This window comes from Rutilus rutilus (genome assembly GCF_951802725.1).
Source record: "Rutilus rutilus genome assembly, chromosome: 11".
Taxonomy (NCBI): Eukaryota; Metazoa; Chordata; class Actinopteri; order Cypriniformes; family Leuciscidae; genus Rutilus; species Rutilus rutilus.
The window spans coordinates 25966789-25987377 of record NC_140216.1 but is presented as its reverse complement, the minus strand read 5'-3'; the positions used below and the strand labels follow the sequence as shown (position 1 = coordinate 25987377).

Sequence of the window (20589 nt, the reverse complement as noted above, 5' to 3'; positions counted from 1 at the left end):
GGACCATCATTAACAGGTTCAATGCTGTTTTATGTTTTAGTCTTGTCTGCCTTCTTTAAGTTGATTCAGTTTTCAAGAGGACCTTAAATATATTTTATATACGGTATATGTAGTATCTGTATACCCAGCCCTCTTCCTGTGCACTTCTGTTTTCACTTCCTCTTAACCGCTTAATGCTCATTTCTAAACATCTTAATCTGCACTTAAATGGACAACACAACATCAAATATTGGTTAGTGGGGATTTTATTGATTAGATGAATTTTACAAGCATACAAGAGCTGCCCCCCCCCCCCCCCCCCCCCCCCCCCCCCCCCCCCCATTGTTATTCACCAGATTATAATAAAGATTAAATGAAACATTTAGTGTGGAGTAGATTTTTTTCTTGATCCTTCATGTTTATCATATTGCCATGATATTGTAAAAACTTACATTAAAATAAAATGCGTACTGAAAAGTACACAGGCACTTCCGTTCAAGCATGCTGCATGAAGGTGCATACTTGAACTTATAGTTTCAGTTGTGTGTGCATTTCAAATTTAAGCTTTATAGATGCATTGGTTTTATACAGATAACAAGTCTTGGTATATAATTGTGTTTGTTAATATAAGACTTTGTTGGTATTGTTGTCAGCACCTCCTGTAAGAATAGACCTCACTCATCCCAGCTGGAGAAAGAGGGCCAGACTGCAGAGGCTCAGTGCTGCTCCTGTCCAGCGGAGGGAGCTGATGGTTGCAGCAGTGTTGCAGAGATCCGTGTCACAGCACTTATTAGTGTAATTGAAGTTAAGTCCTGCTGCATGTTTCTCTCCACTCAGGTCACACTGTGATGGCAGGGCACAGCTCCTCTCGTACAGAACAATGCACACTGACCCTGGATGCACACAAACATGACATTTCATTGCTGATGCAGGGGCTGATATATTTTAATATACCTCTGTTGGTTCATTTTAAAAGTACATTCCGGGTATTCATTAAAGTTTCAGCACCTATATTTAAAATATGTGATGGCGGAAGTCTGATCCAAGCATTTGCACCAAAGAAAATGAGTCCTATGGTGCACATTAATTGAGAGTAAAGAAAAGAGCGTAGAGAATGAAGAATAGCCAGGCAATGCACTATCGATAATGCAAAAAAGTCAAAAGGTAATGCAAACATATTTGAACAAACATGGTTCACAATTCCATCACACATGGTGCAAATTTGTTAGCGGAGATACACAGATGTATCCTTCCCTCGCATCCTAAGGGGGTGGAGCTAAGACGTGAGGAAAGGAAGCGAATAAAGGAAACATCTCTGATTACCTAACGTAACCTTGGTTCCCTGAAAGGAGGAAACAAGACATTGCATCACGCTATTGGGTTTCCCCTCCTTTCTCGAATCTACTGAAGCCTTATGAAATCTCACGGTCGAGAATTCGCTCACCAATGGCGTTCAAGTGTACAAACTAGAGGCGGGTTCCCCGCTCTATAAGGCAGTGCTGGAGGCCATTGCCTCAGAATCTTTGAACTGATGAAGAGCGCAGGTTACAAGAGCAAATCGCACAAGCATTATATCACTGCAAACACATCACAGAGTAAAGGACGGCAGACTCGCCAGCGTCCTTGATTAACCAGTCACTGCCAGCATTCATGCCAGCGCTTGTTTCCAGAGGCTGCATTAACAGCAGGCATTCGGCACCACAGACAATTGGTGAATGAACAATGTGGGTGACGGCACTATCGCCTAGCAACGTTTATCTCAGAGTATTATTTGACATCACTGTGTGCCAGTGCCGAATAATGCAAACAGCAGCAACGGCGGCACTATCGGTCATTTGAGTGCGGTCATGCTTGTATTGATGTCTTGCGCAGAGGCGCTGCCTGTGCTGGTATGACCATAATACAAGCAGGGTTATTCCAACGCTAGCCCGATGAAGAGCAGTGACTGGAGCAATATTAGCAATATAAACTCAGCAGCATGCTTATTGGCTTGTATTGTCTATTTCTCCCATTACCCTGTGCAACTGTGCAGGGTAAAAAGTTGTTTTACAAATGTATAGCAGTAGTCTTCTCTTCAGCTGTTGCACAACTGTGCTCCATACTTCAAATCTAGAGCGGCTGCAAAAAGCTGCACAAAATCTCTGCATTTTCTCATGTCTCCTGCTTTGTTGGGGGTTATTTCATGTGTGTTAAATGTGCAGCAGCATGTCTTACATGCTCACAGCAATGTGTTTGAATGTATTGGCAGTAGAAAGTCTCTGTACTTGCTCTGTAGCAGCAGTAGCGTAGCATATATATTCTGCCAAGACCAAATACATACATTAACACTGCCATATCCATTTCCATGCCAATTTCTATTTCTAGTTGGCATGACAGAAATACCTTGTTCTGACATGAAACTCTAGATGGCGCAGGCTGACAGGTCCTTAACTCATTTGATAGCGATCACATCATTATCTTCATAACGCAGCTGATTGGTTGCTGCTTCATCAGTGGCCAATGAGCTGCAGCTCAACATTCAAATACTGGTAGGTTGCGGTTAGCAATCTGCAGTGCACTTTCAGAAACCCTCCACCTTCCCCAGGTCCACCTGTATAGATCTGCTGTATAGAGCTTCATGTATGTTACATTTGCAGCAGTAGCAGCATGTCTTATGGAGCGGCATTCACTACAAAGAGCCGTAGTTCACTGACAAGCTGAGCCATATCGCATTAATTATCGCAGGCGATACGTCCGCGATATTAATGCGATATGGCTCAGCTTGTCAGTTAACTACGGCTCTTTGTTGTGAATGCCGCTCCATCTAAAAGCAGGTGATGGCGATTTACTACTAATCAAGGAACCGGCTTTACTGACGAGATGCGCCTAACAATGTCATGAGATATATCGCCCAACCCTACTCACAGCAATGTAAAAGAGGCAGTCATGGTGGCGCTATTGCTTGTGTCACAGCAGTCCTGAGCTACCGGACCTTGCTGAACACCATGAGGGAATGAGAGTAAAATGGTGGCAACGCTGGCGCTATGGCTTATATCACAGTAACACTTAGCTACCAGATCTGGATGAACACCATGACTGAATGCAAGGAGAACGGCAACAATGTCTGTGCCTTAATGATGTTCAACTTCGCCAGGCGGGAATCACCAAAATTAACGTTAAAGAGGTGTGTGAACTCGCAAGTACGATTGTCACGGGGTGACGAAAGCCGGAACTACAGGCCAGGAAGTTGTTGTGGCGGGGAGCACTTACGGTGTAACACAAGGCGATTGGACTAGGAGGGAGATAAAAGAAGCTGACACTGGAGAGAACGGGAAGTTGGGGGAGCGAGGAAGGATCGGTGGAGACGCAGCAGAGACACAGCGAGGAAGGGACTGGAGGCAGAGAGACTGGATTCATCCTGAGATAAGTGCCTGGTTATTCTCTGTCATAATCATTCTATGAAGAAGCACTGCGTTGACATACTGCTGAAGTTCACGATCCTCTGTCTATTTTCTGAAGATGGATGTTTGGAAATGACACAGCAGTGAGAGCCCTGTTTGTATCAGCGCACGGAGAGTTCATCTGTTGAGGCTGTCGTCTGGGCCCGCACTCTGCCTTAATGATCTGAGGTTTGTGCATGCTGTGCTGAGTTTCAATTATCACGTGTGAATTGAGTGTGTTGTAGTGTATACACGAGTGTGGGACGTCGCAGAGTGTACGGGCGACCAGCCTATAATCCCTTGACGAAGCTGTGTTGTTCTTTTGGGCGAGCCCCGCCCTGGGTGATGAAGAGAGGAGAAGAAGTGATACAGAACCGCTATACTCACCTCCCTTCTCTCTGTCTGAGTCCAGTGAAGAGCCTGCTAAAGCTGTGAAGTATACGTACCCTCCTCTCTGCCTGAGTCCAGTGAAGAGCCTGCTAAAGCTGTGAAGTATACGTACCCTCCTCTCTGCCTGAGTCCAGTGAAGAGCCTGCTAAAGTTGTGAGGTATACGTACCCTCCTCTCTGTCCGAGTCCAGTGAAGAGCCTGCTAAAGCTGTGAAGTATACGTACCCTTTTCTCCGTCTGAGTCCAGTAAAGAGCCTGCTAAAGCTGTGAAGTACATTCACCTCCCTTCTCTCTGCCTGAGTCCAGTGAAGAGCCTGCTAAAGCTGTGAAGTATACTCACCTCCCTTCTCTCTGCCTGAGTTCAGTGAAAAGCCTCGCAGAGCCACTGAATCTGTGCTGAAGCCTCGCAGAGCCACTGAATCCATGCTGAAGTCCCGCAGAGCCACTGAATCCGTGCTGAAGCCCCACTGAGCCACTGAACGGAGTCAGCTGCTGTTGACATCCAGCTTGTAGACTCGAAGAACGGAGTTATTACCAAGCCCTCGCCATCTGGCGCCGTAGCCACCTGGGCTATACTCACCTTTCTGTTGGCTGCGTTGGAGGAAGGGAACTAGAGTCCACACACAGTCACTCAATCTCGGGGAAGGAAGCTTGCACCGTTTTTAGAGACATTCATTTTAAACAAATAAATAAACGTGTTAACTTTTGAATTCTTGTTGTCTGTCTTTTCTCTGGTACGGGGTAGCTCCTCAAGGTGGTGTCGGTTGGCAGGCAGTGCCTCCACACCTTCGGCTTGGGCGTGACACGATGTCAGGCACTGTAATTTGCACTGGCCCCTTCCTGTTCGCAGGAGTGATGAGATACTTAGTAGATTGTCCTCACTCAATGGCTGGCTGTCTAAGTGGTGTCCGCAAAATAATATAGAATTCATAGACAATTGGAAAAGTTGTTGGGGCAGACCTGACCTGTTGAAAAGATATGGTATTCATCCCTCCTGGGATGGTGCTGCTCTTCTCTCTAGTAAAATGGCACATAGTCTTCGAGCTCAAACATGAATTGGGACTCAGGTCAGGAAGCAGACAGAATGGCTAAACCGACCGTCTGCTAGCTGTCTCACGTCACTGAGGTCAGTCCCATCACATAGAGACTCTTTCACCTAGATATCATCATATAGAGACTGTGTCTGTTCCCCGAATTAGGAAATACAAAAAACTCCCAAACCCATTTAAGGGTAATAACTTAATTGATGTTTAACAAATAAAAAATAGATACAATACAGATGAACAAATGATAAAGCTTGGGTTGCTGAATATTCGATCCCTTACTTCAAAAGCACTTATTGTTAGTGATATGATTACATATTATAACCTAGATGTGCTGTGTTTGACAGAAACCTGGCTAAAACCAAACAATTACATTACTTTAAATGAGTCCACCCCTTCCAAGATTACTGTCATAAACATGAACCTTGTCTGAAAGGCAAAGGGGGAGGTTTTGCTGTAATTTATAGTAATATCTTCAGAATTACTAAGAAGTCTAGTTTCAAATATAATTATTTTGAAGTGTTGGTGCTTAATGTAACACTACCTAGTGTAAATGATAAATCACGTTTGAGATTTGTGCTGGCTATTGTATATAAGCCACCAGGGCACCATGGAGACTTTATCAAAGAATTTGCTGACTTTCTATCAGAGTTTGCACTGGCTCCAGATAAAGTCCTAATTGTTGGTGATTTTAATATACATGTAGATAACGAAAAAGATGCATTGGGATTGGCATTTAAAGACATTCTGAACTCTATTGGAGTTAGACAACACGTGTCAGGACCTACTCATTGTCGTAATCATACTCTAGATCTAATATTATCACATGGAATCAATGTTGATGCCATTGAAATTCTGCAGTAGAGTGATGACATCTCAGATCATTATCTAGTCTCGTGTATACTTAATTTAGCCAAGGCTGCAAAGCCGGAACCGGGAACACTTCCCATAAATCCTGATGTACTTGTTACATCATAAGAAGGATGGCGTCTACGCTAATATTAGTCTCTTTGTTTATCCCAAGGTTTACCGCAGTCCACCGGATCCAGGCCGTATCCAGATCTGATGAAGGACCTGCCCCTGGACACGACGACAATGCAGTCCTGAAGTTTCAACTAGGCTCTCCCCTATGAAGGCCTCCTTCCTCATCCTTTACCTCTATACAGATAAAACGCTGTCGTTTTATCTGTACAGAGTCACCACGTGGCTACGCGGACGCGATAAATAATTATGTATTATACATTTTTAAGGCAGATAAGTAGTTTGAGGGTTGATTTGTAAAGAAGGACTACACGCCTGCGCACATATATATTAAAACGCGCATACGTATGGACATGTGATGCGCATGTGCGCATGCGCGACGTCAGTGTTTGCGCAGAGGTTGCGCAGGTTTCTGCAGAGATAACTGATAATCATTTGCACCTTGGAACCTATTTCCGGGAGTGCATTCTCGAGCCACCAGGCACTGTTTTGTGCGGATGGGCGGATAGGTGGCCGGAGGGCATTGAGGGTTTTCTGTTAGAACGGTGTCGTGTTAAGTGCCACTAAGTTAATAACTAATGATCTTTGCAACAGAAGTGAATCAATCAATCAAAACTAACTTTAGCTAGACTATAACTTTATCCTAGAGCTGCTGTAAAGCCAAAACAATCTCTGTTACTGTAATTTCCTATTATCACTGTAAAGCTGCTTTGAAACAATTCATATTGTTAAAAGCGCTATATAAATGAAAGTGACTTGACTTGACTTACACATCACAGGACTTATAAATATTATGCCCAAATATCCATAGTGCGGTGGTCATGCTGGGCCCGCCGACTACTTCACCACTCCTATAAACACAATTAAAAAGTGGGGTTCTTGCAAGGGGTGTCGCCTCTGCTGGGTGCCACCTATTTGTTTTAAAATTATTTTGATTTCGTAATGTACTTATAAACACTCTAGTTTGTAGAACAATTGTTTTACTGTTTACTGCACTTTGTTAAGTGTGTTACACATCAGACCTGAGGCACCACACTGAGCGGCTAATGAAGTCTTGCACATACATAGAAAATAGTCTTTCTTTCCTAGAAAACTGAATTTAAAACCAGAATATAGTTAATGCTTATATATTGAAACAAATTTTAAAGGTTAAATATTTCAAGAGCGTTACCAACAGGTATGTTTAGGGTTAGGGGTTGGTTTGGACAATAAATCAATTCAATTTTAACAATGAAACAACTAAACCATTTCTGGGAAAAAATAATAAAATGAAAACAAAATTGAATAGTAAGTGCTATAAAATAGTATAAACTGCTAATACAAAAAAGAAATAAACCGATCCCTTCAGTATTGCAGGAGTAATAATTAATTATAATTATAATTAAGAATTCTTTACATTTATATAGCGCTTTTCTGGGTACTTTAAGTGCTTTACACTTGGGAGGAATCTCCTCAACCACCACCACTGTGCAGCATCCACCTGGATGATGCAACGGCAGCCATATTGCGCCAGAAAAGCCACCACACACCAGCTTATTGGTGGAGAGGAGACAGAGTGATAAAGCCAATCAGTATAGGGAATATTAGGAAGTGGGCAAATTTGGCCAAGATGCCAGGAATACCCAACTCCAATCAATCATTTTATTGATTTATTTTTATTTTATTTATATAAAATAAAATATTGTTTATTTTGTATAATAATATTTAAATGAACAATAATAGCCATTCTAAAAGTATAAGAAGTTTGTACAATAAAAAATAAACAAGCAACATTTCAGTTGAAAGTGTAAAAGCAGTGCTCTAGGATTTAAGGATTTAAGTTAAATAAATATATGAAGTTATGAAACCGGTATGCAAGAAAAAGTGAGGATACGCTACGGAATAAAATATATATGTATGGGCCCACTTTGAGCACTGTGTGTAAATATATATGATAAATTTGTGAGCTTCATGCCATTGAATCTTGAAAAGTTGTGTTTCATTTGATAGTCAAATGTCCTGGCATGCAAAACTAAACTAAACTCAGTGTCAAATTAGGTCAAGACAGCTTATTAGGGAACACCCTATTTACTCACTTACATATGCAGAACACTCCTTAAAAACATGAAAGTCCTCTAAATCATACTCTGAGAAAACCTTCACAACTATTTTCCCACACCACACACAAGATACTGTACATACATCAACCACTCATTCTCACAGTAGCACATTCAGTAGCACATTCACACAGACCATGCTGATACATATTCATCTGATTCATTCTTTTGTTACATTGGTTAATAAATCATATACAGTGGGTATGGAAAGTATTCAGACCCCCTTACATTTTTCACTCTTTGTTATATTGCAGCCATTTGCTAAAATCATTTAAGTATTTTTTTTTTCTCATTATTGTACACACAGCACCCCATATTGACAGAAAAACACAGAATTGTTGACTTTTTTGCACATTTATTAAAAAAGAAAAACTGAAATATCACATGGTCCTAAGTATTCAGACCCTTTGCTGTGACACTCATATATTTAACTCAGGTGCTGTCCATTTCTTCTGATCATCCTTGAGATGGTTCTACACCTTCATTTGAGTCCAGCTGTGTTTGATTATACTGATTGGACTTGATTAGGAAAGCCACACACCTGTCTATATAAGACCTTACAGCTCACAGTGCATGTCAGAGCAAATGAGAATCATGAGGTCAAAGGAACTGCCTGAAGAGCTCAGAGACAGAATTGTGGCAAGGCACAGATCTGGCCAAGGTTACAAAAAAAATTCTGCTGCACTTAAGGTTCCTAAGAGCACAGTGGCCTCCATAATCCTTAAATGGAAGACGTTTGGGACGACCAGAACCATCCATCAGTCGGGGCTTTATGGCAGAGTGGCCCGACGGAAGCCTCTCCTCAGTGCAAGACACAAGAAAGCACACCTGAAGGACTCCAAGATGGTGATAAATAAGATTCTCTGGTCTGATGAGACCAAGATAGAACTTTTTGGCCTTAATTCTAAGCGGTATGTGTGGAGAAAACCAGGCATTGCTCATCACCTGTCCAATACAGTCTCAACAGTGAAGCATGGTGGTGGCAGCATCATGCTGTCGGGGTGTTTTTCACCTGCAGGGACAGGACGACTGGTTGCAATCGAGGGAAAGATGAATGCGGCCAAGTACAGGGATATCCTGGACGAAAACCTTCTCCAGAGTGCTCTGGACCTCAGACTGGGCCGAAGGTTCACCTTCCAACAAGACAATGACCCTAAGCACACAGCTAAAATAACGAAGGAGTGGCTTCACAACAACTCCGTGACTGTTCTTGAATGGCCCAGCCAGAGCCCTGACTTAAACCCAATTGAGCATCTCTGGAGAGACCTGAAAATGGCTGTCCACCAACGTTTACCATCCAACCTGACAGAACAGGAGAGGATCTGCAAGGAGGAATGGCAGAGGATACCCAAATCCAGGTGTGAAAAACTTGTTGCATCTTTCCCAAAAAGACTCATGGCTGTATTAGATCAAAAGGGTGCTTCTACTAAATACTGAGCAAAGGGTCTGAATACTTAGGACCATGTGATATTTCAGTTTTTCTTTTTTTAATAAATGTGCAAAAATGTCAACAATTCTGTGTTTTTCTGTCAATATGGGGTGCTGTGTGTACAATAATGAGGAAAAAAAATGAACTTAAATGATTTTAGCAAATGGCTGCAATATAACAAAGAGTGAAAAATTTAAGGGGGTCTGAATACTTTCCGTACCCACTGTAGTACAGTGACTGTCTAATCAGTAGTTGGTTCAGTTGACCTTTGACTCCTACAGCTGTGCTGGCAAGACATCGCTGGCCCACGGGACATTCCTGGGGGAACATCAGACAGTCCACCGGAGAGATTGCTGGAAACACACACGTGTAGCATGTCAAGGAAATCACTGAAAGAGAGAGGGAGTGTGTCACGGTTTGAGGTACTGGTTGAAGTGAGGACTCAACGATGCAGAGAAATATGGGCTTTATTAATCCATTGAATTGGCTCTATCACTCTCTCTCCTCTCCACCTATAGCTGGTGTGTGGTGAGTGCACTGGCGCCGTTGTACTGTGGCTGCCAGTGCATCATCCAAGTGGATGCTGCCACTTGTAGTGGTTGAGGAGAGACCCCGACATGATTGTAAAGCGCTTTGGGTGTACAATGGTACATATGAAAGCGCTATATAAATGCCTCATTCATTCATTCATTCATTCATTAATATAAAAGTAAAACAAACAGAAACCTAAACTAACCCGTGTGGGAAAACACTACAGGCTTGTCTGGGAAGGCAGACTTATGACATGACTGACTAGGCAGGAAACAAATACGGCAGGAATTATCAGACAGGCAGGGTAACAACAGCATGCTACGGTGTGTGACAACGATCTAGCCTAGGACAGCAAACACAAAGGGAATAAATAGGACAGCAAACAAGGCAGGTAATGAGGGAGGAAAGGTGGGGAAACTGAACCAATAATCAGATAACAAGATGGGCAGGGTCAGACAATAGACAGGAGAGCATATAGCAGCATAACAAGACATAACAAGAAGCTGCGAGAGCGCTTCAAAAGCATACAGAGCCGTCTGCTCTCTAATCGCTCTCGCGGTACTTTGATGTCATACACCGATCGGTCTGTGCAGCACCAGTTCAAGTTGAACAAGCCTGAAATCACACACAAGCACATGACCAGCGATAACCAATCACTAGCTATGAGCTTACACAGAACGAGACACGAACATGCAGCTAATGAAGGACACTCATAAGCCGTGTGTTCACACAGAACAAGATAACATGAACGCACATAGCCAGTGAGAAACACTAGCTGCGTGCGACGCAGCTCTGGAGAAAAGTACGCGGCTGTGGAAACACGCACCTTGTGCAGAACACAACAAGACACACAGACAAAGACAGGAGAATATGGGAGTGTCAGGGCTCTGTCACTAAACCAAGAAACACTAGACCGAGGTGACAGAACCCTGACACTACTCCCCCTCAAAAGGGAACACAAGACAAGAACATCACAGAACAAGACAAGACCAACACACCAGAGAAAATAAAAAAACAAAAACAGTCAACACAAGACAGGAGAAACAAAACACAGACACGAAGCAGGAAGGGTGGGGAGCCAAGTCAACACAAGAAAAAACAGATAATCAAGTCTCTAGAAGGGACCTGGGAGGCGCAGGCAGGTCAGAAGTCCTTGCACAGGACCAGGGAGAATCAGGTGGGTTTGGAATTCTGGCTGAAGGCCAGGGTGGGTCAGACGGGTCTGGATGCTTGACTGGGGTCAGCTGGGCTGGCAGCCTGGCAGCCTGAGTGGGAAATTGAGTGGCCCAGCAGAACAAAGAACTTGATTGGGTCTGTCAGAACAGGGAACTCGACTGGGACCATCCGAACAGGCAGATCAGACCAGACTCAGGCAGGACAGGAATCGGTGAAAAATGGGAACAAAATTAAGGTATGAAGGTAACATTCCCAATGGGAGTTCGGCTGCCGGCGTAGTGGGCATGGGTCTGGTCAGCCTTCAGGTAGGGAACAAGGTTCATGGTGGAACAGATCCAGGGCTTAAGAATGGGCTCAGGAAAGGCCTCCGGGCAGACAGTGGGCTCTGGGACTGTCTCTGGGCAAACAACAGGCTCTGGGACAGTCTCTGGGCAAGCAGTGGGCTCTGGGACAGTCTCTGGGCAAGCATTTGGCTCTGGGACAGTCTCTGGGCAAGTAGCAGGCTCTGGGACAGTCTCTGGCAACATCTTCGGACATGACAGGTAATTCAGGAACCGACAGACTTGACACTATAGAGGAAGCCTTCCTTCTCTTTCTCTGCCTACGTTGGCAGGACGATGGCGTAGAGATAGCTGCTTCTAGGGGAACAGCAGCGTTCACTGCAATCTCAAGGAAAGCAGCAGCATAAACGGCCACCTCTGGGGACGCTGCAGCTTCTTCAGCCACCACAGGGGGCACTGAAGCTTCTTCGACTGCCACCGGGGGTGCTGCAGCATATACGACCACCTCTGGAAAAAGTGCAGCAGTCACAGACAACATGGGCAGAGCTGCAGGGTGTGCTGCCACTTCTGGCTAGATGGCAGATGAGGCGGGCATGTTCCTTCTTCCTCCTCCTCTCCCTGAAGGGGTCATCAGAGGACTGGGGACTTGACTGTTCATGAGGGAAAGCGGGGGAGGATCAAGAGGAGGGAGAGTACCTTCACCTCCACGGTGGTAAACGAATACCACAAACCCCCAAAAGGACGAGAACCCCAGCATTCCCATCTCCCAATCACTGACGGGGTCGTTCGGGGCGCTATTAAAAATGTCCTTAAGCACCGTTATGTTTCCAGGGGACTACAAGAGACGAACTCGGCTGGGACGCGCTTATTGCTCGTGAGCATCCCTACGCCCTTCTCCCTTCGAAGGGCAGACCGCAGAGCCCTTGAAGTGTGGACTTTGGAGTGAGCAGGGCACTTGTGTGCCATTATTTTGCCGTTTGGAACACAGTAACGAAAGACAACGTAATTTCCTATTTATTTTCACCTGGGATGTTCCCATGACAACGCAGCATGGTGTCCATCAGCTGAATAGCTGTTATTACCAGAAATATCTTATTATTGCTGTTAACATAAATGTTGCAAATAAATTAACATTTTACACAAAAAAAGTTTTTAAAATATGCGTTATATATCTGTGTGTGAGTGTCTCAACTTGCCGTCTCATATTTGGACCCTGCATTACCAAACATTTCTTATGAAACTTATTTAAACATAACATGACAAAATTTGTACAATGTACTGTAACTGATGTACAGATTAATTTCTTTCCCTCATGTTCTTTTTCTCTATATTTTCTATTTATTTATTTTAGTTTTCTCATTAGTATTCTGATGACATTGAAAATATTAAAACATTTGTATATCGTATACAAAGTTGTATGTCATAAACATGTAATCTCTGTATGTTTTGCAAAAAAATAAATAATAATAATATTAATAAAATAAAGTAGACTTTGAGCTGTAGGCATGTCCCAGCCTGGTTCGTCGCTTATTGGGGTCCCCTGGAAACATTTCCGTTGTGGTCTGTGCTATTTTCAGCGCGTTTCTGTATTTGGTTGTGTTGTGAACTCTTGCAACGCATTTCTGTATTTGGTTGTGTTGGGAACTTTTGCAGCACATTTCTGTATTTGGTTGTGTTGTGAGTATTTGGAGCACACATGTGTTGTGAAACTGATGAAGATGTTTTCTCAATTTGCGGGTGTTTTTCAATTTGCATGTGTTTTCTTCAGTTGCAGTGTTGAGCTCTCTCGGCCACCGTACAGGAAACATACGTGACAGGAATCATTAGACAGGCAGGGAACAACAGCATACAACAACAACAACGTGGCCCAGGACAGCAAACACAAGGGGAATAAATAGGACAGTAAACAAGGCAGGTAATGAGGGAGGACAGGTAGGGAAAATGAACCAATAATCAGATAAAATGATGGGCGGGGTCAGACAATAGACAGGAGAGCACATGGCACAGGGAAGCATAACAAGACAAGCCATGTGCTCACATCAAACATGAATGGTGTGTTCAACATCGGCTGTGGCTGGATGTAATGATTTCTCTCCCCTTGCAGACGGGGAGGAGCTGAAAACGGAGATGTGAGATGTGAACGGAGATTGGACACTTTCTGCTTCCCATAGTGATGCTCGCGCTGCGTTTGCATACTTTGCCACAGCTGAAGTGAAATAAATGCAATCTTGTCTAATACAAAGACTTTTGAGATACATTTTTGTTCAATGCTTTACAGTATGTACTGCTTAAGGAACACGCCGACTTTGGGGGGCAGCATGTACAAATAACAAGGTCACATAAGACACAGCCATCTTCTGACCGTATACATACTGGGAACTATATTCTCAGAAGGCGAAGCACTGCTACTTGGGCGGGGTGATTTGCTCGCAGCACCTGAGAAGCCCCGTGCTGAGGAGCAGAGAGTTCGCTCAGAGTTGGAGTAAATCACTCCGCCCAAGTAGCAGTGCTTCGCTTTCTTATAATATAGTTCCCAGTATGTATACGGTTAGAAGATGGCTGTGTCTCATGTGACCTTGTTATTTGTACACGCTGTGACTATACAAATCACAACATGTAAATAGGAAAATGTTGGCGTTATTTTGTCACTTATTGGGAGCAGTATGCTAGCTAGAGCCGTTTACCTCCAGTCTTTGTGCTAAGCTAGGCTAGCGGTGGGTGCGTCAGAGTTACGGCACGCACGGAAATGAAAAGGGTATGTATGGACTTATCTAACTCTGGGGGATATGGTGAATAAGCTAAAGTCCCAAAAAGTCGGCGTGTTCCTTTAATACAGCGTCTGTTTGTACAAGAATAAAAGTTCAACATAAGCCTATACTATCAATGTAGTGGGGTCTACGTTTTTTATCAGTTTTATTTTGATAAACATGAGACAGAGACTACAGGAAAAGATTTTACTGTTATAAAAAACTGATTTGTAAGCATTAGTTGAACTGAAGGTGTGAGAATAAACACGACACACACGTGATTGTTATCATGCGGTGAATCCAGCCAATGGTGAAACAGCTGTAGTCATCAGAGCTTAATTGTGCAGCTGCTCTCCTGTGGCTGCTCTCGATTCGCTCTCGCGGTACGTTGATGGCATATGTCACAGTCACATGGCGTTGGCACTAGGCTTGTTTGAGATGCGCCTTGCCTCGCCTGAAATGTATGCGAGAGTAGGCGGCTGCAGTGAGAGGAGGAGTGAAAAAAGAGCAGGCAAGCCGGACAGTTCTCTCTTCACGCAGTGGATCTGACACCTGTGAGATCAAAGATGGATATCGCGGGATTCACGGGATTCACGCTCGTGCACAGTGTTGCCAATAAACTGGATGGAATTTAAGTTCTGTTGCTTCTATATGAAAATAAATAAAATGAACAAGACACCCAAAGTACTTGTTATTTAATTCCATTCCAAATACATGTTTATCAATATTTTTTTTCTTTAATACAGACATAGCCTATGTGTTTTTATTTTTATTTTATTTTTTTATAAAAAAATAAATTGCATAACCCAAAGAGATCGCACTGTCAGATAGTTTGGGAATATTCACACATAACATAGGCTATAGCCTACACATAAAACATGATATTAGAGTTTTAAAATCAAACATTTTAAAAGACAACAATACATCACAGTTGTTTAAACCAATGAGCATTAAGCTGTGTCCTCAGTAAGTCGTTTCCCATCATGCTTTTGATCAGCGCAGTCGGTGGAGAGCAACTGCGCCCGACTGCAGAATCCGACACGTGCGCCTTGCGCTCGCGAGAGATTTTTGACGTACGTCAGCATGACATCAGAGCAAGGCGGACCGCACTCGGACACATTTCTAACCGGCATGCATCTCGCGGTGATCACCGGTGATCGATTCTGCGCAGATTTTGCTCATCTCAAACAAGCCTACTGTCTCAAGTTGGAAAAAAAAATTCTAACCGGAATGCACTGCTTCAAGTCAGCCACTGATCGGTCTGCACAGCGCTACATGAAGTTGAACAAGCCTGAAATTACACACAAAGCACATGACAAGCAATAACCAATTGCTAGTCATGAGCTTACACAGAACAAGACACGAACATGCAGCTAATGAGGGACACTCATAATGCTGGGTACACACCAAAAGATAATCGGGCTGATTTTGGGCCGATTTCCCCCCTTCCGACAATCCTAGCTATGTCCCGATTAACTTGATGGTTTAACAGATTATTTTATCAGATTTTCCCTTGGTGTGAGGTGTGTTAAGAGTGTCCGAACCTTCTCTGAAGAACGTCGTCGGAGCCGCTCCGATCGCGAATCGTAAATATTAAACATGTTTAATATTTACGATCAGAAATCCTGATGTGTGGGGGGAACCCCGAGGACAAACGCGCGCACGCTCTGGAGATTATCACGTGAAACAAAACAATATCCAATCAGAAAGCGAGATGATGGAAGACACGGTCATTCTCACACACACACACACACACACACACACACACTTGCCGAAAGCTTAATGTTAAGATTTAGTATTCATAAGTGTAAATTTCGGGGAAACAAGCCTTTGTTTTTCATTTTAAGTGCAGAAATTTTACAATACCTAAACACAAGGGTTTGAAAAATAAGAAAGCTGCAAAGTGCGTTTCAATCTGTAAACATTTTCAAATTTTTGTTTAACTTTTAAGTTTGTCACTGTTTATGTATGTCTTTTTATGTTTGTTTATCGGCTTTACTCTTTGTACCCCCCTGACTGTAATTGTAATTCTTAAAATCAATTAAAAAAAAAGATAAAAAAATAAAAAGAAGAAGCTGAGTGTTAAGGGATCAGTGAGGTTCTATAGAGGGATTAAATAACTTTTTCTAAAGAGACAATAAATCCAATAAAGAATAAATAAAGACAATAAAAAATGAATATATTTCTGTATAAAAGGTTATATATAATGGTAGGTACACGTGAATTTTCTGTGAAAATCATTCCAAACACTATCGCAATTTCTTCCTGCATGTTGTCCGTCATGCTTATTCTGAAGTCTCACGATATTTTGCGAGATTCCCTGTGTTCATAGTCGAGACTCTGGTTGAAAATCTGTTTGTGTGTGGTGTGCTGTCTTTGTCACATCATGGCACACCACACACTATAGGAGCAAAACGCTTAAATCTAGGATTTTTTGTCTTCATGTTTGTGGTCTGTCACATTTTGCAAATCTTATAAGATGTAAAAAATCTTTTGGTGTGTACCCAGCATAAGCCGCGTGTTCATATAGAACAAGAAACAAGATAACATGAACTCACACAGCCAGTGGGAAACAATGCGTGCGTGCGACGCAGCACAAGACAGAAACACAGAAGAAAAACCATGGCCGCATGCAGAACAAAACACAACAAGACACACAGACAAAGACAGGAGAAATACGGGAGTGTCAGGGCTCTGTCACAAAACCAAGAAACACACTAGACCTAGGTGACAGAACCCTGACAGAGTGTAGTCGGGTGAATTTTTTAGAATCAGCATCTGGTGTTAAAGCTGTGTGCCCACTCAGGACATGAAAAAGCTGTTGATCAGATCATTTAGTTAGGAACTGAAATCTTTAGCAGTGGTCATGGGATAGAGTTGTGCGTGATTCAGCACTCAGCAAACGCCCTTCTCAACATCCTGCATTTCCTCTTTACGCAAATCAGGAACATCGCAAAATACTTATGTAGTTAGGAAAACAGTCCTATTAGTCCAATTAGTCTGTATTTTATTCATTAGACCCTGAACGGCAAAAACTTAGTGATGTTTTATATACTCTGGATTAAAAAGTCTACACACCCCTTTTAAATCAGATGGTATGTATGTAAAAAATAAAATAAAAATAATCATATCAGACCTTTTGCACATTTATTGTAAAAAATTACAACCTATGTAATGTCACTGAAAACCAAAGCGACACATTTCAGATAAAATAAATAAATAAATAAGTCAAGATGTTCCAAGCTGATGTTCCTATCTAAACAGACTGGGTAATAAAATCAAAAGGTGCTTCAGCTAAGTATTAGTTCAGGAGTGTGCACACTTGTGAGGCGGTTAGTTATTCCAAATCTATCAGCTTGGAACATCTTGATGCGGAAAGACTTAAATTTTTTATTTTCTCTGAAATGTGTCACTTTGGATTTAAATACATTGCTTGTCATTTTTATATTAAACATGCAAAAGTTCTGATATGATTTATCTTTGTTTCAGGGATATGTAGACTGCCAAGATATTACCTTCGCAGGTCAAGATCTATATTCAACTTCAGCTCTACACCAACTCAGCACATCAACACATCTTCAGTATGGGTGACAGAAAATTTCAGTATCTTTATCTTCTTTGGTTGAATGGATAATAAAGCTCCATTTTTACATGCACCTTACCAGCTAAAGGCAGACAGCTGACGGTGATGAAGAACAATCCTTTAAGTTTCATCATGATGGTGTGTCTCCCTCTGCTCAGCTTTAGCTACTGAACTCAGCAGAGTGAATCTTTCCTACTCTTCCAGCTCAATCACATCAGCAGTTTGACTTTCCTAATTCCTGGCATACAACATTGATGATGAAGTCAGCAAGTAATCTAAATGACTCCCTCTATGAAACTCTTAAATCTTTTGGTTTGCTTCACTCCAACCTGATGTGATGTGAACACTTAAAAACTGAACTGAAGAGCCTTGGAAAACACAGAATGTCTGCCTTTTTAAGGCAGGCAAATAAAATATTTCTATAATTGTTATAATTAGGTGGCGCTACTGCAGCTAGTATAGTTTTAAAAGTTGTGTGTGTGAGAGAGAGCACAATGGTGCTGAAAAAATGTACAGCCTGTTTGCTCCAAATTATAGGCATGCAGAGCAGCAGGGAAATCAAATGACAGCAATCTTGTGACACAAGCGTGACAGTCACGATAAACGGTTTACTAGTGATTATGCCACAGACACACACAAACACACTAATGCAAATCTCAGTCACATCATGAGCATATTTTACAATAGTGTGTTTACCACCTATACTGGAATGAGACTGCTCACTCATGCATTGAATCAATAATGCATGTGGAAGAGGATATGAATGTATCGCTTATGTGACTGTTTGGCGTTTTAGAATGAGAAAGAGGGATGGACAGATGGCCTGTTCTTTAATCCTGTCTGTCCTCTGCTAGTCCCTGTCCCACTTTTTGTCTCAATCTCTTGCTCCATCCCCCTGTAGTCACATATGTTTAGTTTCATTGGCCCTCATTTATCAAAAGTGCGTACACCAAATTTCCAGCGTACACCTGGCGTACACCCAAAACCACGGTGACTTTGAGATTTATCAATATGGACGTTGGCGTACGGCACGCTCAAATCCTACGCCAGCTCAGGAGGTGGTGTACGCACGTTTCGAGTGCGGGAATGCGCAGAAAAACAATTTCTAAAACCACACAACGCACCAAACTAAAAGATATGATATATTATGACCCACTGTAAAAAAAAACAACAACATAGTAATTATAAACTTAAGTGTTTATTTTTGTGCAACATGGACTTCAATGTTTAATTTGTGTGACTTTACCAAAGCATTTGAATTGTAGGCATATGTATTCCTTAAGTTGCGAGCCTGTGCGCTTTACCTGACGTTTCAAGCCTTGTTAAATACTTTCGCCTGGCTCCGCAGCGCTAGTCTCCGCAGACTGCGCGCGCAGCTCCCCAAACGGACGAGGCGTTTATATTCGACACGCTCGCCGTTGTACTATTCTTTGAAACGATGGTTAGGCCAGGGTTAGGCCCGGCAGGTGTGCACGGGGTTTAGTAATGAAAGGCTTTCAATGACCAAAAAATAAATAAATTCAGACTGACAAAATAATAAAAATGACATTCTTCTTCTTTTAAATAATAATAATAATAATAATAATAATAACGACATTCTTCTTCTAAATAACAATAAGCTTCATTAATAATAAAAATCTAGAAATCAATTTTGTTTCTTTCCACTTCCCTGGTTTCGCTTTCTCTTTCTCAAAGAAGTTTCTCTTCTTTGCCGTCTTCCGTGTGTCCATGGCGTAAAATGAGGGCGTGGGGGGAGCGGAGACTTGAATATATAGGGGCGTGTTATTCTAATGACGCTCGTTTTCAGCCGCGGCATTTATCAAGGGCAGGTATTGCGTACACCTGGATTTCAAAGGTACGCACAGCTTCATAAATCAGGCGATTAGAGGAGTGTAAGCATAATCTTACGCCAATATATACGCCCGTTTCTACGCAAGAATGATAAATGAGGGCCATTGTGTTTTGGTTTGGTTCTGTTCTGTTCCTGTTCACTGTGATTGTAAGTTGACCTATAGTTCTCTTACGAGAGGTTCTCTCGTACTGCGTAAGAACTTACGCTTGGGGGAAAGTCTCTTTCCGTGAGATATTGAAGCCAAAAATTATCCTTTAATTTTTATATAATGCAAAACGCGTTGCAGCAGCATACAGACATAGTGGCATAGGCACCTTTGCGCGCCTATTGGCTGCTCTGCGGCAACTGCAGCAGCCTATCGAGAGAGGCCCTGTTGACGCTGACCAATGGGGGTGCTTCGCGCCCATCTGCGCAGCGTCCCGCCGAAATAGGCGTGGCCTAGGGCTATAAATATAGCGTCGAGAGGCTGGTTCACTGATTTTCATCTCTTCAAGCGGAGCTCACGCATCGCTGGATCCTGAGAGAAGCCGCGCCGTCTGAAGAAGCCTTTCAGCGGGACGAGTCTGCATCGAAGCCGCTGGCCGAGCCGCCTTCTGCCGACATTCCTGCTGCGCTATCCGGTGCACTATATCCTTTACTGCAGTGTGTTTTCGCCCCGCAAATCACACACCCTGTCTCTCTAAAAGAGCTGAGCGTCTTTTTTAAGATGTCTCGCACTCTCTGTGGCTCGTGCAGAGCCCCTCTCAGCGACGGGGACCGCCATGTTATCTGCGTTTCCTGCCTGGGAGAAGATCATGCAGCTCTCGCGCTCGCCGACGGCGGATGCCCTCATTGCGAGCTGATGTCAATGGCGACTCTGCGGACTCGCATGGCACGCTTTCACGAGTCTGCACCCCTGCCCGCTGCGCTGCCGCGCTGCCGCGCCGTAAGAAGCGCCGCGCTCAGCGAGGCCCTGAACCTCCTCCCACCGAGGCAAGCTCGTCGGTTCGCCCGCCAGCTTCACCGCCCGCTTCACTCGAGTCTATCACCCCCGGACAACGGCCGCTGTCTGCCGCCGTTTCCGTCGCGGATGAGTCTGATGAT

At 43.1% G+C, this 20589-nt stretch overlaps 1 protein-coding gene across 2 annotated transcripts; it reads right to left on the bottom strand.

The window, feature by feature from the left end:
• Window positions 1–231: 231 nt before the first annotated feature.
• Window positions 232–18025, bottom strand: LOC311299843 (uncharacterized protein). Of its 2 annotated transcripts, none has more exons than XM_084423719.1 (3): window positions 17734–18025; window positions 9603–9725; window positions 232–872 (listed from the first exon to the last, which is right to left on the bottom strand). In XM_084423719.1, the coding sequence occupies exons 1-3, from the start codon at window positions 17786–17788 to the stop codon at window positions 658–660; spliced, it is 393 nt and encodes a 130-aa protein (XP_084279845.1). In that variant the 5' UTR covers window positions 17789–18025; the 3' UTR covers window positions 232–657. The 2 variants fall into 2 exon arrangements, with proteins under 2 accessions (XP_084279845.1, XP_084279846.1); XM_084423720.1 differs by having other exon boundaries at window positions 9603–9689; window positions 17734–17897.
• Between the last annotated feature and the right edge of the window lie 2564 nt (window positions 18026–20589).

Excerpts from the sequence above, each read along its gene's own strand:
- LOC311299843 (XM_084423719.1), bottom strand. The coding sequence starts at position 17,788 with ATGATGAAACTTAAAGGATTGTTCTTCATCACCGTCAGCTGTCTGCCT. Across the intron at positions 9,726-17,733 it reads CAGCTGTCTGCCTTTAGCTG|TGATTTCCTTGACATGCTAC; the intron begins GTAAGGTGCATG and ends TCTCTCTTTCAG. Across the intron at positions 873-9,602 it reads CACAGCTGTAGGAGTCAAAG|GGTCAGTGTGCATTGTTCTG; the intron begins GTCAACTGAACC and ends GTGTGCATCCAG.